Raw genomic sequence first — 19,779 nt, forward strand, 5'->3', positions numbered from 1 at the left:
ACATTTTTTTCTCCTATTGTCGATCGAAAGTAAAAAGAACAGGAAGGAAAAAAACTTAGAATGTTTATCGACCTAAGCTCTTTAAAAACTTAAGTGAACTCGCAGGTGTGTAAAGGGCTCAAAAATAATTGTTTCCTAAAGCTCTTTATTTCCGTATTGCTATAATCAGATAATTTAAAGAGTATGAGTTGAAAATCCTGTGGAAGAGCAAGGTTAACACGAGGGACTTTGTATATCGCTGAGTTGGTGTGTATGTGTGGAATGGAGTATCTCTATCTATTCGTTGTTAAATGTGTGTGTGTGTAGGGGAATGCTGTATTGTCTTCCCCTTCTGCTGGCTGATGTGAGCGGTGCGTATATTCCAGCTCTGAAGTGAACAGAGAGAGAGAGAGAGGGGGGGGGAAAGGGACGTAGGAGGTGCAGTGCAAACCAAGCAGCTTGTTGTTAGTAGTGTAAAGTGTAACCAGCAGTAAACAAGGCAGACTATGAGACGTGTTTAACCTTTTTCTGTTGTTTTTCTTTTTTAACTTTTCCGCGCTTATGGTGTTGATTAGTTTCAAGTGGTGGTTTATTTTTAATGAATGAGAGGCATATAGAGTGACAATGTTGTTTCACACATGATGGTTACAGCGGCTACCAGATTCTGTACATATTGGGGTCTAGCATCACCAGCACGTAAGTGTTTCTGTAATTTTTTTAGTGCTGCCACCTGGGCTGGGAAGCTTTTATACTGATGACGATTCATGATTGTTGTTATTTTTAAGGCCCGGATTTTTATGTAGTCCAAACTACCGAAATATGTACATAAATATGTAGCAAAAATCAATGAAATATGTAAGAAATATGTTTAAAATATGAAAATATGTAAAAATATTTTTTCGTGTTTATTTTGTGTCTGTGCTATTTTCTTAGCTAATTAATATACTGTAACATATTTATGTAATAAAAGCTTAACAAGTGTAAATAACTTCCTACAGATACGTACAAATTTTCAGAAGAAACAAATGAAAATATGTATAAAGAAGTTAAAAAATCACATTATTGAACATATAAACACAAAAAAAAAATATTTATTTAAACAAAAGGCACTTACTTTTGGGACGAACAATGAACCACTAAATACTTTTACGCAATGGAAAAACTTTGTCACTAACTTGTCACTGATACGTTCAAATTTTCACTAAGAACAAATAAAATTGTCTCGTGGAGAAATGAAAATCACATGATTGAATATCAAAAGAGAAAAAAATATTTAAAATAACGAGCGCTTACTTTCGGAGCACACCATGAACCACTAAGTATTTTATATGATGGTATTCGAAAAAATCTCTAACTTGCCACAGATACTTCAAGCTTTTACTAGTAACAAATGAAATTGTCTCAGAAAAAATGAAAACAACATTATTGTATATGATGAAAAAATCTTAGAAAAAAAAGCGCTTACTTTGCTGATGCTCAATGAACCACTACATACTTTTCCAATTGTTCAGGAGCTAAAGAGAGTCGTTGGTCAGTCAGGATCCTTTTATAGGCTGAGAAAGACCTTTCCACGTCGCAGGAAGTGACAGGCGCGAACTTCAGCAAATGACATTTTCCAGGACTGATTTCCTCAGGTGCCTCCGTTTCTTCTCCATCCAATATCCTGCATGCAGTCCTCAATGTTAGGTATCTTGGATTCCTCTTCAAAACTGACTGGAACTTTCGGGCAATTTTCGCACCTGTTTCTCCCTGCACAATGTTGAGTTTCTTGTGTTTCCGTAGAGGTTGCACATACAAAAAAGGTGAGAAAGCCAGCCAACTGTATGCGTTTTAGTTTGTTTTGTCGGCACACCCGAGTGGCGTCTGCTTGCAAAGGCGATAAGCACAAAAATCCTTATATTGTTTTCTTTATTTATATATAAGAAAACAGATTTTTTTTCAGGATTGGAAGCGGTAACTGACGACGGTTTTTTTTTTTTTTTTTTTGCATATTGTAGAGTGTACGATTTGGTTTAACCTAGCTTTCCCTCAATGCAAATCGGTTGAACAAAGTGAGAGAGAAAAATACACATATTTAAATAAAGTACTTTTTGTGTTATTATTACATATATAGGCCTATTTTTATTTGCGTATTATTTAAAGAAAATTAGCGAAAAGGAGCCAGAAAACTGAATTTATTTAAAAATATGTACAGTAGACGGAAAATATGTAACAGACTTCAAAATATGTAAAAATATGTAACGTGATTTTGGTTTATATGGCTTCTTACTTCGTAATTTGCGAACATTTCATATTTTCACCAGCGTACATACAAAGGAAAAAATATGTAAAAACATAAAAATCCGGGCCTTAGTTATTTTGTGTGAGGTCCAGAGCCAGTTGGAAGGGAGTGGAATTAAGGAAGAATTAGAATTTGTGGGAGCTGGGAGCAATAACCTATTTATCTAATGCTATTTTAATTAACAGAAAACAGTTGTAAAAATGGAACCTATTATATATGTATTTAAAATAAAAACAAGTATGTAGCACTTTACGGAAAGAATCATTGTATCATATATCCATAATGTAATTATCTATTCCTCCTCCCTACACTTCATTTCCGTCCTTTATTAGTATGGTAGACAGTGTTCTTTGGCACAAAGAATGCAGTCTTCTGTACAACTGGGTGAGAAATCATGGAGGAACAAGGAGGAATTCCTCTCACTCAACAGGGATGGCGATTAGAGGAGCAAAAGAAATGCCGTAGCATATGCGTGTAGTATTTACTGTCTTTCATTTTCTAAGAGTAATAACATATATTTTTAATTCCACACATACCATTAAATGTAAGTTGTTCATTAATCCCCATTTTCAATATAACTTCTATAAACCAAGCCTTATTCATTACTATGATTAATATTACTCTTCTGTTTATTTGTTTTGCAAATTTGTTATTAAATAATCTGATCACACAATTTTCCAGACAGAATTTTAAGATATTCATGAACAAGGAATCAAATTTCTTCTTACACTTTCCTTGGGCTAGTACCTACTTGCGTTGCTCTTGTCAATTCACTTAATAAAATATAAAATGCGATATATATATGGTATTTTAATTGAAAAAGATAGTACCCTATTAGTTATATAACCTCTCGTCAAAGTGTTGGAAACAACCACGGAGACTAAGATTGATAAACAAATATTCAGATCATATCTTACCAACCCCCACTTTTAACGTCCAATCGCCGCCACTGTCCTCACTTAATATTTTTTGGAATAAAACCCCCTTCCCCATAAATAAGTTAATGGGGATGAATAAAGTTACACTGTTGGCAGAAGTTTACAAATTAATTACTGTAATCTACATGTAATAACATTTAGGTACATTTTATCTATTGACCTAATGCATGTTCACATTTTTATGTGCTACGCACAATCTTCTATAACAAACATAATATATGCTAAGCTGTTCATATATTGTGCTAAGCTATTTCTCTTTCCAAATAGTTTAATAAGTTTGGTGTTGAAATATGTGAATTATCTGTGTCAAAACATTTAAGCGCGAAGAGATTTAATTATTATTAGACCTATTATTATTTTCCACTCATAACTTCCCTGTACTCACCTCTTTATACATCGATTGTGATAATTTGGCATCATTGCTATACAGTACCGAAAACTGTTAATTTAGTTTTATAGAGTAAACCAGGGACGAATCCAGGGGTGGATTACCCCCAGAAGAGGAAACTTTCTTATTTTATATATAAATAAAATCCATCCCAGAGTTAGGAGCTCTTAAAAGTAGCTTTAAGTAGCAGTATTACAACCCACCGCCCCCCGAGAAGTTCGTCCTGGATTCGCCCCTGGAGTAAACACTATTATTCTTGGTTTAATGATCTTCAGCAGTAATCTGATGGCTAGTGCGCACGCTTTGTGCGTGGGGTTCCGGGTTTGATTTCCCGTGAGAGAGCCCTGGAATTTGAATTAAGGTGGTTCAGATTCCCGCACTATATTAATATTATTATTATTATTATTATTATTAATAATAATAATAATAATAATAATAATAATAATAATAATAATAATAATAATAATAATAATAATATTTGCTCGTGCCTCAAAGTAAGAATATTTCATAAACTGCATGCGGTCTTCCCCTTTGTCCTTAAATTAGCAGTTATCCGTTTCAATTTAATTGTAGTTTTTTTTTTCTTTCTTATCTTTCGCCCCCAAGAAAGGAGAAAGGTGCTAAGCGCCACTTTCCTTGATTTCCAACTAAGTGCATATCCTGACTACCTACTTCATGTTTAATGTTGTGCAGAAAGGAGACAAGTGGCAGGAGACAATATGGAAGGTCTGCAGTGACAACTGAATTCTAGAAGAAAGAAAGAATCGGAATTAATTAGTGTCTCATTCCTTTTTATGATCTGAGAAATTTGCATGTTGGCGCGTAGTACCTTTCTGCTTTCGGGGGGTCTTACCTAGATATCATGTATCTTAGAATACCCTTCTTTCTCAAGAAATATCGTATCTTTTAATTGCATTGCCCATCAACTCTAGTTTTCCTCCCCTCCCTTGTGTCTTCTGCCACCATATCTTATGTCAGATGTCGTCTCTCTCAGATTTTTTTTTTTTTAATCATACCCCTTGATGCACTTCTGCTCAATGTGGCGTCCTTGGCATTCTTTCGTAACGCCTTCCGAAATTACAGTTTGCTCATATCGTTCATAATTCAAGACAAAGATATATTTTTTAAATACCTCATCTTCATTTTTCACATCTGACACATGAGCCTATATTTGTTTTCCGTTAATAATGATGATTCCAGAAGTTAAAGCGAATAAGTTTATTACATTTTATTACTATTATTGTTGTGGTAGTAGTAGTTGTTGCCTGGTAACGTTCATAACATCCATATACCTTAGTCATGTGTTCCCCATCGCGGAAGAACGCTTGACTCTTGGACAGCACTGTTTTAGCGTATATGACGAAAGCTATTTACCCTACGCCCCCTTGCTTGCTTTTCCAACAGTAGTAATAGGCCTATTATATATTATGTCAAGTGTTACGTTTACGCGAATTTCTGGTGCAGATGACGCGTTATGCTGAGCTGTTCACTTATTGTTTACTGAGAGTTTTCATATTTCATTTATTGTGTAATGCATCACAATGCATACTATCTAAAATTCATACAGCATATTGCTTAGTTGGATTTAAGAATGCCATCTAAAAGTACTTCAGCTAGTGTCATTTCCCAACCTCTTTTCAATGTACTAGTGAAATAAAGGTCTCAATTAAAAAATCTAATCTAGTTATTTAAATATAGTCTAATAATGATTGTCCAGCATTAAGCAATTTCTGTTAATTTTAAATCCAATTTAAGTTTATATTCATGACTTGCAGGTTAGTTTTAGTTCTATACGGAATTCTTTACAGGTTGTAACCAGTGTTTCTTTCAGACCTGTTTTTGGGAGGGCACTGCCCCCCCCCCCCCCGAGCTCTGAGAGTGTCCCGCCCCCTGAGCAGCCAAAATAATACGTTTATAATATAATAAATAGAATAGCATCAGCAGTTGCCCCCCCCCCCCAGAATACTATTGTCTTGTTTTGTAAATTTATGTACAAAATGTATCCTTCTATCTTGTTTATTATAACTTTGGAAATATTTCAGAGTATTAATAAAATAAAACTGATTAAAGAACCAAATATATATTGATGTAACAGTTTCAGCAATGTAGTATTGCCTTCATCAGACACGTATCAAATACCAATCCAAGAATAACAACTTAAATATAAACAGAAAAACAATCCTCTGATTTTTTTTAAATATCAATAAATAGAAGTTATCATAATTTTTGTGTGTCACAAGATGTCCACAAAAGGTGTGTGAGAACTGCAGTTTAAGGTTAGTGTAAAGGGACAAGTTTTGCTGATAGATGTCACTACAATCTTCGTATCTCTCCCATGTATTTTTTACCTTTCACGAAAATTTACAATTTCTCTTACAAAATTCAAACTAGAGACTTCAAATTTTTAGAAAAGGAACTTCATAACCTATCAAAGGGAACAATCCGTGTTGATTTTTTATTTAGAATTTTCTTTATTGTTGAAACAGATCCATTGTTAAAGATTTAGATAACCATTTCAACAATCAAACCATTTCAACAATGAAGAAAATCCTAAATAAAAAATCGGCACGGATTATTGCCTTCGATAGATGATAAAGTTTCTTTTCTAAAAATTTGAAATCTCTAGGTTGAAATTTGTAAGAGAAATCGTGAATTTTCGTGAAAGGTAAAAAATACATGGGAGAGATACGAAGACTATAGTGCCTGCCATCTATGGGCAAAACTTGTCCCTTTAAATCAACCTTAAACCATATTTATTATTGGAGCAAATTGTGTAATGACTTCCGTATCTTTAAATGTTAATAAAATGTTCCTCATTGTGTTCATGCGGTCATTTTTTAAATTAATAGTTCTATACTATGCATTATCTTACACTAAAACAGGACTAACCCGGGTAAGACTTGAAAGGTTTGCTAGTCTTACACACGAGACTCGCAAAATTTGTAATCTCGTCTCGTTTCGTCTCGAATTTTAAAAGATACTTTCTTGTTTCGAGTTTCATCTACTGGGCAACACTAGTTTTAGCACAGAGAAAACAGTCTCTATGGTTTTGGGTAAGGGAAGTAGAGGGACATCATTGGAGAAAATTTTACTTTTTCTGAAGCTCCTCGTCATTGGCCAAATCCGATGATTCAGCAAAAACGAACTGATTTGAAAGAAAGAAAAGAAAATCAAATAGCAGGCACATATGTTCTATATTGTAGATAATTTGATGGCAAGAGTCTTTATACGAGTTTTATGAGAGTAATAACTAGAGACCGGATGTTTAGGCACTAAAAACCTAGAAAATAAGCAGGCAAATAGGCACTAAAAATTTAAAAAATAGGCAGTAAAATAGGCACTAAAATGTAGCTCGAAATAATGAAGATAAATACTCAATATCATTAAAAAATAGATTCAAATCATAAATATTGCTCAACGAATATAGAAACATACTTCTTTGTCAATATCTTCTTTTATTGTATAGGGCCTATATAAAAACGAAGCTTGTTATGGATTCCATATATACTGGGCGAACCTGGAAGATGTGCACATACTTCGGGAGGTGATTCGTGACATCAAAAGAATACAAAAAGTCCTCTTGCATGTTATGGAATTCCGCGTCGTATACGAGTGACAGGGGGACCAACTTGGAATCGAAAATCGAATCCTGACAATTGGAGCGAGACATAAAAGTGTGCACGTATTTTGGGAGGTGATTCGTGACATTCAAGAGGACTTTTTCTCTTCTTTTCACGTCACGAATCACCTCCCAACGTATGTGCACATCTATCTGTTCCTCTCCAATTGTCAGGATTCGATTTTCGATTCCAAGTTGGCATCCCTGTCACTCGTACACGACGCAAATTCCACATACAACAGGACTTTTTGTCATCTTTTGATGTCACAAATCACCTCCCAGTGTATGTGTACATCTGTCTGTTCCATTCCAATTCTCAAGATTCGATTTTCGATTCCAAGTAGGCAACACTATCACTCGCACACAGCACGGAATTCGACAAACTACAAGATAACTTTTTTGTCTTTTTTTGATAGCATTAATAACCTCGGATGTGCACATCTTTGAAGTTCATCCTGTGTATATATTGTAACGTACCACGTGCTTGTGTTTATAAACACCTAATATACGTATATATGTATGTATTATTTGTTATATAAATTATATATTTTCGGAGTGAAGGATTATTTTGAAGAAAATGCATAAAATAGGCAACATTAGGCATTAAAGCAATTATTTAGGCAGTAAAGGTCAAAATAGGCAAAATAAAATTGGCTTAAATCGAAGGTATAACCCCCTATATAAACTTTAAAATGTTATTTTTGATCATATCTTTAATGTTACAGAATAGGCATTTTGCCTAACATCCGGTCTCTAGTGATAACAAATAACGTTCCTTGCATTTTTAATATTATGAAGTTATTTGATCTTGAGTTGTATATTATACTTGAAAAGTTAAACAGAAAAAAGTCACCTGATATTAACATAGTACTCTACCAAATCAACTTATGAATAAATTACTATCCTTGGAATCGTGTAGAGTGGAAAATGAATTCTCGTACCAAACTTCGCGAGTGAATGAATATATATATTTTAGAACGAGCGGCCGCTACACCTGTCTGAAGTACGAGAAACGACCTTGCGTTGTCTTCGGAGTTTGGATTGAAACATCCTTCATTGCTGTAGTGTCATATTTCACACGCTGATTCCAAATATACATCTTTCCATACATATTTTGTCCTACTAATGCGCGGTGAAGCATTGGCATGACTGCTAGATTAACAACGTTGTTGGTACCACAGAAAATTATTATGTAAAGTAAGAGATTTCCTGGTCAGCAACTTGCAACATTGAACAAATCGGAAGTGGTCTTAAAAGTTGTCCGTTAGTGTTTTTTTAATAAACGTTTCGTGTCTCTTTGAGTTTCTTTTATTAGTAATAATAGTTGTTGCTCCTAAGCCTTCGGCGTGCTGTGCACTAAGATTAAAATCGTTCGCCCACTAACCATCCAAACTCCATACCATATTTTTATGTTGTTCTTCAAGGACTTCGTTATACATAAGTCTGGCATGTAGCAACATGTATTAGCGTCAGGCAGGCAAGTGATAGCGCAAGTAGCAACATCTATTAGGAATTAACGTGACACACTGAGACGTTTAGGGCTACCGCTTGTTAGTATGAGGAGGTCTCATTGTGCCCCTTGTCTTGCTATAACCAACATTACAAATAGCAAGATTGTATAACATGCCAGGATATAACGTAGACCATAAGTCGCATAACACTAGCGGTTACTGTTTCCAGTTGATAGGAACAGCAGTAACTAACTGATTGACGTAAATAATGCTTTATGGCGTGATTCGTGAACAATGACGACGACAGGGCAAGAGGGGCAGGCAACTCCGGGGCACTAATTCTCCCTCCATGCTTCATGTATTTTAATCTAAATAATATAAAGCTATCCTTTTTTGGTACCCAAACTGTAGCTGCTGTCCACCGAAAAATGTCTCCGCTCCTTAATAATAATAAAAAAGCTAACGTCACCGCTGTTCGTGAATAGTACGTTGTAGAAAGTAAGTTTATAAAGGATGTAAACCTTGTTACATTTTACTGTGAAGAAAAACTTATCAAAGGATGGTCGTGTGTTCATATGTCAAAAGTAATGGTTACATGCGTGACAGTTACCAAAATCTCAGTTTAATGACCTTTCCTATCGGGGGAATAATGTAATTATATATCCCTCTCAACATTAGGAGAGTAAAATGTTCTTCGCGTAAAGAAATGTAATTTGTGTATTAAAAACAATGGACACTTTGAACCAGTAATCGAAGTGAGACGGTATGCTATTGTATGCCATACCACATCGGGTTTTTCAGTAGTGAAGACGTATCATCTCTGGTTTTTCAGTGATCAAGACAATATTTAAATAGCCGGTATGTTGTCAAAATCATAAAATATACCGCCTCTGCTTTTTTTCCACTTCGAACACTGCTTTGAACACTTGATTTACACAGCCTAACGTAATGTTTTGATACAAATTGTAATAATTTTATTGTTTTGTATTTGATTTATAATTTGTGTGTGTGTGTGTCAAAAGTGTCTTATGGCTCACCGTGTACATAGTGGGTTCAGGATTTTGGATACGTCGATTGCATTCCCGCTGAGATGATCTTAATAAGATTAATGTGTTGAATTGTCTTATGTGGCATTGAGGCTATATAAGAAAAGACCTCCAGTTCAAAGCATCAGTCCGAGGGATCTGAACCACTCTAGTCGTGATGCACTCCCACCGGATATCAAACCCAGGATCTTGTACATCAATGACACTCACGTTAAGTACTAGAGAAACGAGAGGAATCCCCGAAATAAATGAAATTAAATGTTTAACATAATATCCCACGCTGATGCTCTATAACTTAAAGGAGACAGACGATTAATGAAACTGAATGATTCCTGAAATAATTGGTAGGGTGAGAGTGTGGGAGGAAACGCGAGAATCTTGAGAAAACCCACAGATATTATGATGATGTTCACCGCAGACTCACATGGCCTGGTATCCAACCGTGTACGATAAACTCCTTACCAAATCAGAGGTGAGCGCTTTACCATTAAATCACCGTATCCATCGGGCATGAGGGAGGGACTCTGAGAGACAATTGTGCAATACTATGGGCGCCCACAGCGGGTGCAAGGGGGAATTGCCCCTCCTCGGATTTTTGAAAGGGGTTCAGTGATTCGTAATTCATGTCAAAACATCTCAATCTACCACAGTATTTAGTACATTATCTGTAGTTAATAAAGTATGCAATGCGTTTCAATAATACTTGTTTTACAGGAAGTATCATGTGCATCTAGATGTATATATTCGCGATTTCGCTTGTATATCGGTTTCCCATGAAAATAATCCTTCAAGCGCTTCTGTGCAATACTTTACGAATTGTGAACAAAATCAGTAGAGCCGTGTTTTGATAAAATTGCGGTTTTTTTTTTCAATTGTCTTTTCTTATTCTTGTTCAGGACAAGGAGGGGAATTGTGTGATGTAAAAGGAAGAAATGAGCTTACAATCAATATTTGTTATTTAGCGAGTGCTATATGTTAATTAGGTATACATATGAAACAATACGAATGATTTTTTTTTCGACATGCAGGAAGACAGTTGGCGTGGGAGACTACTCCTGTTGAGTGCATGTAATTTTGACCCCAAATTAACCAATCTGTTAACGCCTTATGTAGTATCGTTAATACAAGTAATGTTAAACACTACACTCTTCTATTAAAATCTCGATTTTGATTTTTTAATTGTTACTTATTATTATTATTATTATTATTGCAATACTTTGTCTTGACTCTTAGCCCCACTGAAAAGTTTAAAAGCAAAGGCCACGTTGTTATTAACATTTCTTGTTGGCGTTTCTGTTACCGAAGTGAAAAGAATGAGTTAAAAGCAATGCCTGGCACATGTTTATATAATTATATTGATGCTACGTTCATCTCCCCATACAGGACGTATCATTCTATGCGGTGATAATCGGATAAACACTTGTTCTGTGTTGTACTAATAATGATTACGTTATGCGAGATCTTATTGACTTGTGTCAAAGAAAGAAAGAAAAAAAAAACCTGGGCGAGATTATTTGCGTATATTTTGTGACAAAGAAGATAAAGAATATACACGTTGTTAAGAATATATGTAGCCTACACGTTTATGACAATGGCAAAAGAATTCCCTAAAATGAATACATTTCTGTTTGGTCTTTTTATACTAATTTGAGGATGCTGAATGCAGTGGAACTACTTTAAAGCATATCCGTCCATTGGAAGGGGGGGGAGTCACAACAAAAATTATCTCGAAGTTTGGATGTAAATGACTTTAATAAGTATTTCCCTTTCTCTGTCTTCTTTATATTGATTTGAGTATATGAATGATATATTCGTATTTTCTGAAGCGAAATATTCAACAATGACGATTTCTGTAAAACTTTGGAGTCTCGAGGTTTCTATGATTCTTTGATAACCAAACAAAAGTATCCAGATCCTATGATCTCGCAGGCAGACGATAGAAGGGTACGGACCAGTTTTTCTTTCAGAAATAATGTTCCGGGGGAAGGGGGGGCACTGCTGATACTATTCTATTTATTATTATTATATTATAGGCATTATTTTGATCTGCTTCGCAGGGGGGGGGGACTCTCAGAGCTCCGGGCGGCAGTGCCCCCCAAAAACAGGTCTCGAAGAAACACTGGTACAGACCTCCTCGATGACCATGAAAATACCCTTAATTTTCTGCTTTAAAACTTTCTTGATGTCCTGTCGTATAGAATATCCAAAGCGTTCCAAATAGCACATTTTGTGTATGTACGTAGTAGTATTAGGAATAATAATAATAATAATAATAATAATAATAATAATAATAATAATAATAATAATAATAATAATAATAATAATAATAGTGGTAGTGGTAGTGGAGGTGAACATCGCCTTCTGCGAGGTGCAGTGGAACAATGAGAGCATATAAAGGGCTTGAAATGACCTCTTATCAGAATTATTTGGATCTAGAAATTTATTGTTTTTGTGATTATGCAGTTTGCATATTAAATGTTTCATTTTTATGTACTGGGATTTTTTATTTCTCCGTCTCCTGGGAGGTTGACGTGTTAACGGTGTAGTTGACTACCAACACCAGGGCTCTCCAGTCGATCGCTGCTGAGTATCGGTTAGATCGTGAACCTTTTACGAAGAAAATATTATCTGAAAAGTAATCTTTCACACCATTAAAGAATAATAATAATAATAAAGTTTGAATTAGGGTAAAATGATTTGCAATAAAAGGACAAAATCATACCATTTCCGTGAAGAATAGGAACGGTAGGCTATTTATTCTTTGTTATGTCAAATGATAAATGAGTGTGTTGTACAGCATTTGTGTTTCTTTGGTAAACAAAGAAATTACTTAACTTTGCAAAAGAAGAAATAAAGCTCCGACTTCCTCCGATTACTGATCCCTTGCTTTCCCGAAATGGATTTGCACTATATATAAAATTAGTGTTACTTAGATTTCATTTTATATATATAATGTACTAGGTGCTGCCAAAAATGGAAAAGTTCGGTTTAATGTAAAAATGTGGTCTATGTGTCTAACTCTACTGAGTGAAAAACTGTCTATCTAGTTTTCACTTTGGAAGTAGTTCAGATAATTCCCAGAAAAAAGCGCGTGTCTATGTGTCCCATCAGTTCTGAAGTAACATCTCGGCTGTTTATTCAATATTTTCGGTTTGGTACTTAGCACGGATTTTATATTCAGTCTACATATATATACACAAGAGTCATTTAACTCGAAGTAGCAGCATAGTTGTGAAATGGAATGTAGTTAATCACTCACCTGAAGAAGCTTACAGTCCTTCGATGTAGTCTCCGCCAGCTTGTTGCACTCTTTGCCAGATGTCTGCTAACCGTTGAATACCTGTCGAAGCCCCACTTTGTGAGAGGGTGTTGACAGTGCGCCCTAAGGCACGATCAATGCTGGGAATGTCTCTGAAACGTTTGCCCCTGAGAGGTTCTTTCATTTTTGGGAAAAGATCAAAATCGCAGAGGCTCATATCCGGGGACTATGGTGGTGATCCGGCTCCACTTCCTCCCAACTCCATCGTCGTAACAGAGTCTGTACTTGATTAGCTGTATGGAATCTGGCATTATCGTGTAGGAGAATTGGTCCAGACTTTAAGAGGTGTGGACGTTTGCGCCGCAATGCTGGTCGCAAATACTGACTGAGGTATGAAACATTGACGGTAACGCCCGGTGGAACCTGATGTGACAGGATAATGCCTTCGTGGTCGTATGACATTATCATCATCACCTTTACGTTTGCTTGCTCTTGCCTAAGGTTTTTCGATCGTGGAGATTTTGGGTGGCACCATTCACTCGAATGACGTTTCAATTCAGGCTCGTAAAATCTTCCCCACGTTTCGTCACTTGCAATAATGCGGTGCAAGAAGTCATCACCTTCATCATTGTAACGTTGAGGGTGTAGGCGCGCACATTCCCACCTATGCCACTTTTGAACCTCGGTCAGAGCATGGGGTACCCATCTAGCTGCAAGTTTTCGCATGCCAAAATCTTGTGTTAGCATGCGGAACACTGATCCGGAAAAAATGTTCAGCTTCTTCGCCAATTCACTACAAGTCCAGCGCCGATCACCGTCAAGCAGTATCCGTAGTCTTGCAAGATGAATTTTATCCGTAGCCGTTCGCATATGCCCTCTACCGTGCATTTTATCTGTTGACTGTCGTTCCGCCTGAAATGCTGCAACCCATTTCGGCACTGTCCGATACGGTAGAGCAGCTTCACCACGGCCTTTACTAATCCTCTGTGAATCGTCCTAGCATTTCACCCTTGTGCCACGTGGAATTTCATAAACACACGCGTGAACATTGTGTTAGGACGGTATTTCACACAACAATCACTTTAACAACGTCTGCTCGCCACACACACCATAATATGGGACCGCAGCAACGTTGAACTGACTCATACATATCCACGGAACACACTACAGTCGTCATTTGTCTCCTGCCCCCGCAACACTCCAATCGTAGCAGTGTTGCCAGTTTGAGTAAAATGACCCTCGTATATATATACTCCCTACCCCTATATGACTCAATAAGGTATTAAGCAAAGGTAGTACAGTTATTTAACACCGTTAAATACTAATAACTGCAGCACCTGCCTAATTTGAGGTTTAGTTTTTAGAATAAGAGAGGGATTTCCTTACTTTTACTATACTTTTTGGCAGTTGTGTGTATAAAGGAAATTTTCCCAGGTTTTAACCACCTTTCTTGAACATACACTATAAAACAATAAAATTTACAGTATTAGGATAGGCACACAACAGTCCTTAGGATTAGAAATTAGATTTCTGGGCATCTATGGCCATAATAACCCGTCACGTATGAGGGATGATGTCCCTCAGCGATCACATTTCCCGGGAAGTTGGAAAGAAAGGAAGGAATGGGGAAGAGGCCTGGAACCATGATTATGGCATATACTATCCCGATATTTGCCAAGTGTTAATGATGAATACTTCACTCAGAATGGCTCACTTTTTCGACCGAGGGCTCCCACCGGGATTCGAACCTGGGACCGGTTGCACAAAAGTCGAGAGCATTAGCAGCTACGCTACGCGGGACCAGAACAACAATCCTGAAACGATATGAATTTAGAATGTTCAACAATGAAATTCTGCTTACGCTACTCTTTCTGGGTCTCATGAAGGTTGAAATCCTTTGATTCAGATTTTTTTTTTCCACAAATGTTTTGTTCGAAAAGGGAGTAGGAATAAAAATGTGAGGAGACTGCACTGGGACGCTATTTTGGTACATAGAGTGATTTATAACTATTCTATCAGGCCTTGTTTTCATTTTGTACTAATACACAATAACACACTGAGCAAGGCTATGTGAAAATATGAAAAAAAAAAAACTATCACGTAACAGTTTTCAACACAATAACTGTGTCTTCATCCGACTTCCACTTCTTCTAGCTGCTTGGGATATGCTAGAGTGTATTAGAGTGATTTATATGGTGAATGTCCCATCCCTGCCTTCCAGAAAGTATGTCTGGAAGAAACATTGCTTTGATTTGGTTCCTAGAGTTGAAAAGGTTGCGAAACATAAAGACTGCTCTAAAAGTTTGAGAATCCGTACTTTAGTGTATCAGTTCTTGGAAATTGACGATGACGCAAGTTGGCAATAGATTTCACTGATAAGAATCAAAATGCAAGTAATTTAATGACATAACTATTAAACTGGAAGCTTGAACTTTACTCTTGGCTAATAAAATATGCCATGATATGTCTCGCACGTAAAAGAGCGAAGATCGTGTTCTTTATTTATGGTGCAATTCTTCCTTATCGTAATCTTGTCTCGCTTTAAAAGTTAATTTTCTTGGATGTGCTCGTGAAGTCATTCACTATTACGTAGACTGCAAGTACAAGCATAACGTATCAATAAGTGATAATAAACGGAGACTCTTCTTTGTTCTTTCTTGAGGGGGCACGGTGGTTCAGTGATAGAACGCCTACCTGGGGTGCGTGGGGTCCCTGGTTCGATATCCGACCAAGTAAACTTATGATGGACAATATCCAGTCCGTGGAGTTCTCATTTCCTTCCATATTCTCATCCCACCAATTTTTTAATCATCGTTCACTTGTTTTAATGGTCTCCCTTAGCCCAAAAGACATAATCCTGGGATGTTAAACTAAAAGATTTCATTTTAATTTCATTTTCATTTATGTACTGGTGGCTCAGTAGTAGAGTGTTCACTTTTAGTGTATGAGGTTCCTGGTTTTGATCCCAGCTCCCGCAAGTGGGCTTTATGGTGAACAAACACTGTGTGTGAGTGGTACTTATCGCGGTTTTTCCCTTTCCTATCACTTTCGTCATTCCAACATTATCATTACCGCTTCGATGCATAATCACGGGACGTTAAATTAATAAAAGCGGATTTATTTCTTGTGTTCTAACGTTGACACACATGGTCCTAACAATAGCCTAGATATCCCTAACAGTCACATACATACTGCTTGCAAAACTTGCAGTACGTTTACCCAGTTCTTGTGTAAGTGATAATGTTCTTAATTCTAATTCCTTATCGATCCCTTAATTTAAGTTTCTAATTAAGAGGAAGCAGCTAATGGAGGTTTCGAGCTTCGATTTAACACGGGTCTTAAAACATTTTTCATTATATGCACAGGTTAAATTTACAGTGGTGAAAGTCACTTTTTCAAAAAGAAAGACACAGCAATCAGATCATCTTCCTTATCCTAATCATGGTACGTTAAACTGAAAAAAAAATCATTTCATTTAAATAAATTCCTGACTGTATAAATACATCGAATTATTCAAATGAGAGAACTTTTTTTTCAGTCTGAAGTCTTTCATTTTCTGTTATCAACATTCTTCATTTGCTGTAAATATTAAACAACTTTAATAAAGTATATAATAGACGAATCCTGCTTGAAGAAGCCACAGTATCGTTCCTGGGGGGCCGGACCTCAGTGACGTAACTATGGAGGAGCAAACATGGCTTCTGCTCCGGGCGAAAAATTGGGCAAATATTTGGGGTAGCTCTTTGATTTGGTTGGTCACGGGGGGAAGGGGGGCGCTAAGGTGAGTTCTTGTCCCGGGCTACAACTAGCGTATTTGCGTTGTTGTCGGATCCCCATTTTGTCTCCCTTTTCCACTTGGCTACACGCCTGGGAGTAGGCCTACTTGGCAGGATGCAAAATCATAACAGTTGAAGTCAGATTGGGGTAGAGGGAGACAAAATGGGGACAGGAGTGTGAGTAAAAGAACGACAAAGAAAAGATCTCTTCGCTTTGCAATGTTTCAGTATAGAGAGTTCACGTATTTGAACATGTATAATTATTATTAAACTATGTAAAATTAGAGACATTGCTAACCACTGGTTCACCTACTAATTACTTATGAATTATTGTAATTAATCTGCAACATTCAAACAATAGTGTTACTTTATTAACTCGCTAGTAAGGTATTAATGAGGGGAATTTTCTTTTTAAAATATTAAGTAGAGGAATTTTATCCCAACCTTCCCAGGATTTCACACCCTACTCTAAGGAAAATATGAGCTCCTTCGTAACTAAGCGGTTAGCGTACGCGTCTTTGGCGTTGGAGACAGGTTCGATTCCCACTAGGAGCTCATGTGGTTCGGACTCCACGTCAATTTAGTAGGTCCCGTCTCATATAGCCTCGCTACTAAAAGGAACGTTAAACTCAAAATCAACTCATCAACGCTAAGGAAAATATGCTTTTCGGTTGCTCACACTTTGCAGCATAAGATTTGCTTAGATTTAAGAGACTGTAAAATTAGTTGTATTGTTGGTGTTTATATTCTTGCTTTCAATTGTGCTGTGCAACAGGTATTTAAATAAGTGGAGTTACGTTGTAAATAAATCCGTTTTCCTAGAACACATAGTGTGTGCAAATACTCACTAAAGTTCTTTCAAGTCTGTTATTTTGGAGGGAAAAAAAAACACGCAACACTTTGAAAGTATACCTTTGGTAACTTTGGAGACAAAACAAATTTTCTCATTAGTTTACACATGAATTATATGTGGTACTTAACATTGCTAGTGTTTCAGTGAAAAAGTGTGTCGAAAATTGTTTTATTTTCTAGTTCGTTACCAAGAAAACAGTTCTTTGCCCTTGAAATTACCGTATTTTTTTCTCGCTGCTCTTTGACGCATTTAGGCTTTAATGATAGTTTAAAATATGACGTCATTCTAGCAGTTCCCAGGTTTGTGGTCAGGGTCAAGGTCGGAATTGTAAAGTGAGAAAGTAAAGATTTTGTTAGGGGATTCCAAAAATTGTTTTCTTAAAAGAAACTTACATTTAACTAATACAATTAAGAAATGCTTAACGTTTTAAAGAAAAGCGTACTTCTTATGTTAAAGACAAAAGACAAAAAGACATTTTGATGAAAATAATATATGTTGCTGCTGTGCAGTTAACTTATTAATTAATGCTATATTTAACCTTTTTATTCCTCGTAAGCAGGTGCGGCAGTTATGGGGTAAGGAGCAGAGGGCGGATCCAGGGGGGGACGATCGGGGCGATCGGCCCCCCAGAAGAGGAAATTTTCTTATTTTTATATATAAATAAAACCCATCCCAAAGTTTGGAGCTCTTAAAAGTAGCACTATGACAACCCACCGCCCCTCCCAGAAGTCCATCCTGGATCCGCCCCTGGTCAGAAGGTGGTATTTGACCCCACGTTTTTTGAAGTGACCCTTTAATGTATATAGATTCATTTGGAAATGTATGCATTACTTGTTCGTAGAAAAAAAATGTTGCCATATATTATTTGCCATTACGTGAGTACGTATTGGTTATTTGTCTTCCCGTGGAGTTAAGAAAGCTACACAAATTGCTTTTTTTTCCGAAACAATTGTTAAGTTTTGAAAAAGTGACCACTTTAGTGAATTTTCGTTTTCAAAATATGTAATTTACCACAACACGGATCATACTGTGTTTATAATTAGTAAAATAGACCAGTTGTTTGTATTTGAATATATTGATAGTCTTACACGTGGCGTTAATAGTGAGTCATATGTTTTGTCATATTTTAGCAATTTATTTATCCGACAATTTGTTTGTGTAGGAACTTGTAAAATGCAGAGGCTTACATCACACATTTCTTTTATACTCAATGATTTTGCTGTTTTAGATTCTTATTTATTAGTGACAGTGTGAGTCAGAATGATTAAGCAGAGATCTAAAAGCACTTTCTCTTCTCATTTCATACCTAGAGAAAAAAGAAAATCTCATGATTATGTCTAGCTCATGCTACTTTGAAGACTTGATTTTGTAATTCTTGCTGGATATCGCTACCATGGGCGTACGCGTGGGATACAAATGTTTTTTCCATTATCTGGTATTCTAGAAATTCGTTCGAACCGTCTTGTTCTCGTACATTTTGTAGGATCTTGTCCCGTCTGGATTTTCGATGAATCTCTTTCTCGTCTCGTTTTCTAAATTCAGAATCAGAGATGGCGTGGGTCAATGAAAACTTGACCCTTGACCCACTGACCTAGCATCCACCAAAATCCATCGTCATCAAGTGTGCCCCATGATCCACGTCCTCCTCTTCACTGAGTAAAAAGTTTACACCTGTAATAAAAACAAGGATGTGAAATTATGACTTATCGGAGTTTGAATTTCTACGGTCAATCGATCAAGCACCGCTTTGTTACAGTACCGGTGGATCTGACCTTTACAATATAAAATGGTAATGTGTTTGTCATGTGCCATATTACGATGAATTTCAGTTTAATTATCATAATAATTTTTTCCGTTTTGAATTATGGATACTTTTCATTGGAAAATTGGATGAAATTTCAAAGTCCCAAATCAAGGTAAAGTAGACCAACGTAAACAAAAGTATAAAATTCTACTGTGTCCCGAAAGCCAAGTAGCTATTATTCAGTGGTGCCCACCCCCCCTTATGTCCATGACGCACCCCCCTCAATTGTCTATCCGTAGGTGTTCTTCCATGAAAATAAAATCTTTCCGATTAATTTTTACCCCCCCCTCAAACATATTTATATAGATTTTTAACCCCCCCAAATATTTCAATGACGCAGTTTGCGTCATAGCCCCCCTTTGTGGGCACCCCTGCATTATTACAT

At 36.5% G+C, this 19,779-nt stretch overlaps 1 protein-coding gene across 3 annotated transcripts in view; it reads left to right on the forward strand.

Annotated features, from left to right (window-relative positions):
• shn (zinc finger protein schnurri) overlaps positions 1–19,779 on the forward strand; it is a 472,944-nt gene that overhangs the window by 314,514 nt on the left and 138,651 nt on the right. The window contains exon 1 of one of the 3 annotated variants that reach the window (XM_081755808.1): positions 122–675. The exons of 1 other annotated variant lie outside the window; for it this stretch is intronic. In XM_081755808.1, the coding sequence (XP_081611934.1) occupies positions 618–675 (58 nt within the window). In that variant the 5' untranslated portion in view covers positions 122–617. Of the gene's footprint in view, positions 1–121; positions 676–19,779 lie in introns of those variants that run through there. One more of the 3 variants, XM_081755806.1, reaches the window with a different exon arrangement.

Source organism: Thermobia domestica, chromosome 4, assembly GCF_964235325.1.
Source record: "Thermobia domestica chromosome 4, izTheDome1.hap1.1, whole genome shotgun sequence".
NCBI classification, from domain to species: domain Eukaryota; kingdom Metazoa; phylum Arthropoda; class Insecta; order Zygentoma; family Lepismatidae; genus Thermobia; species Thermobia domestica.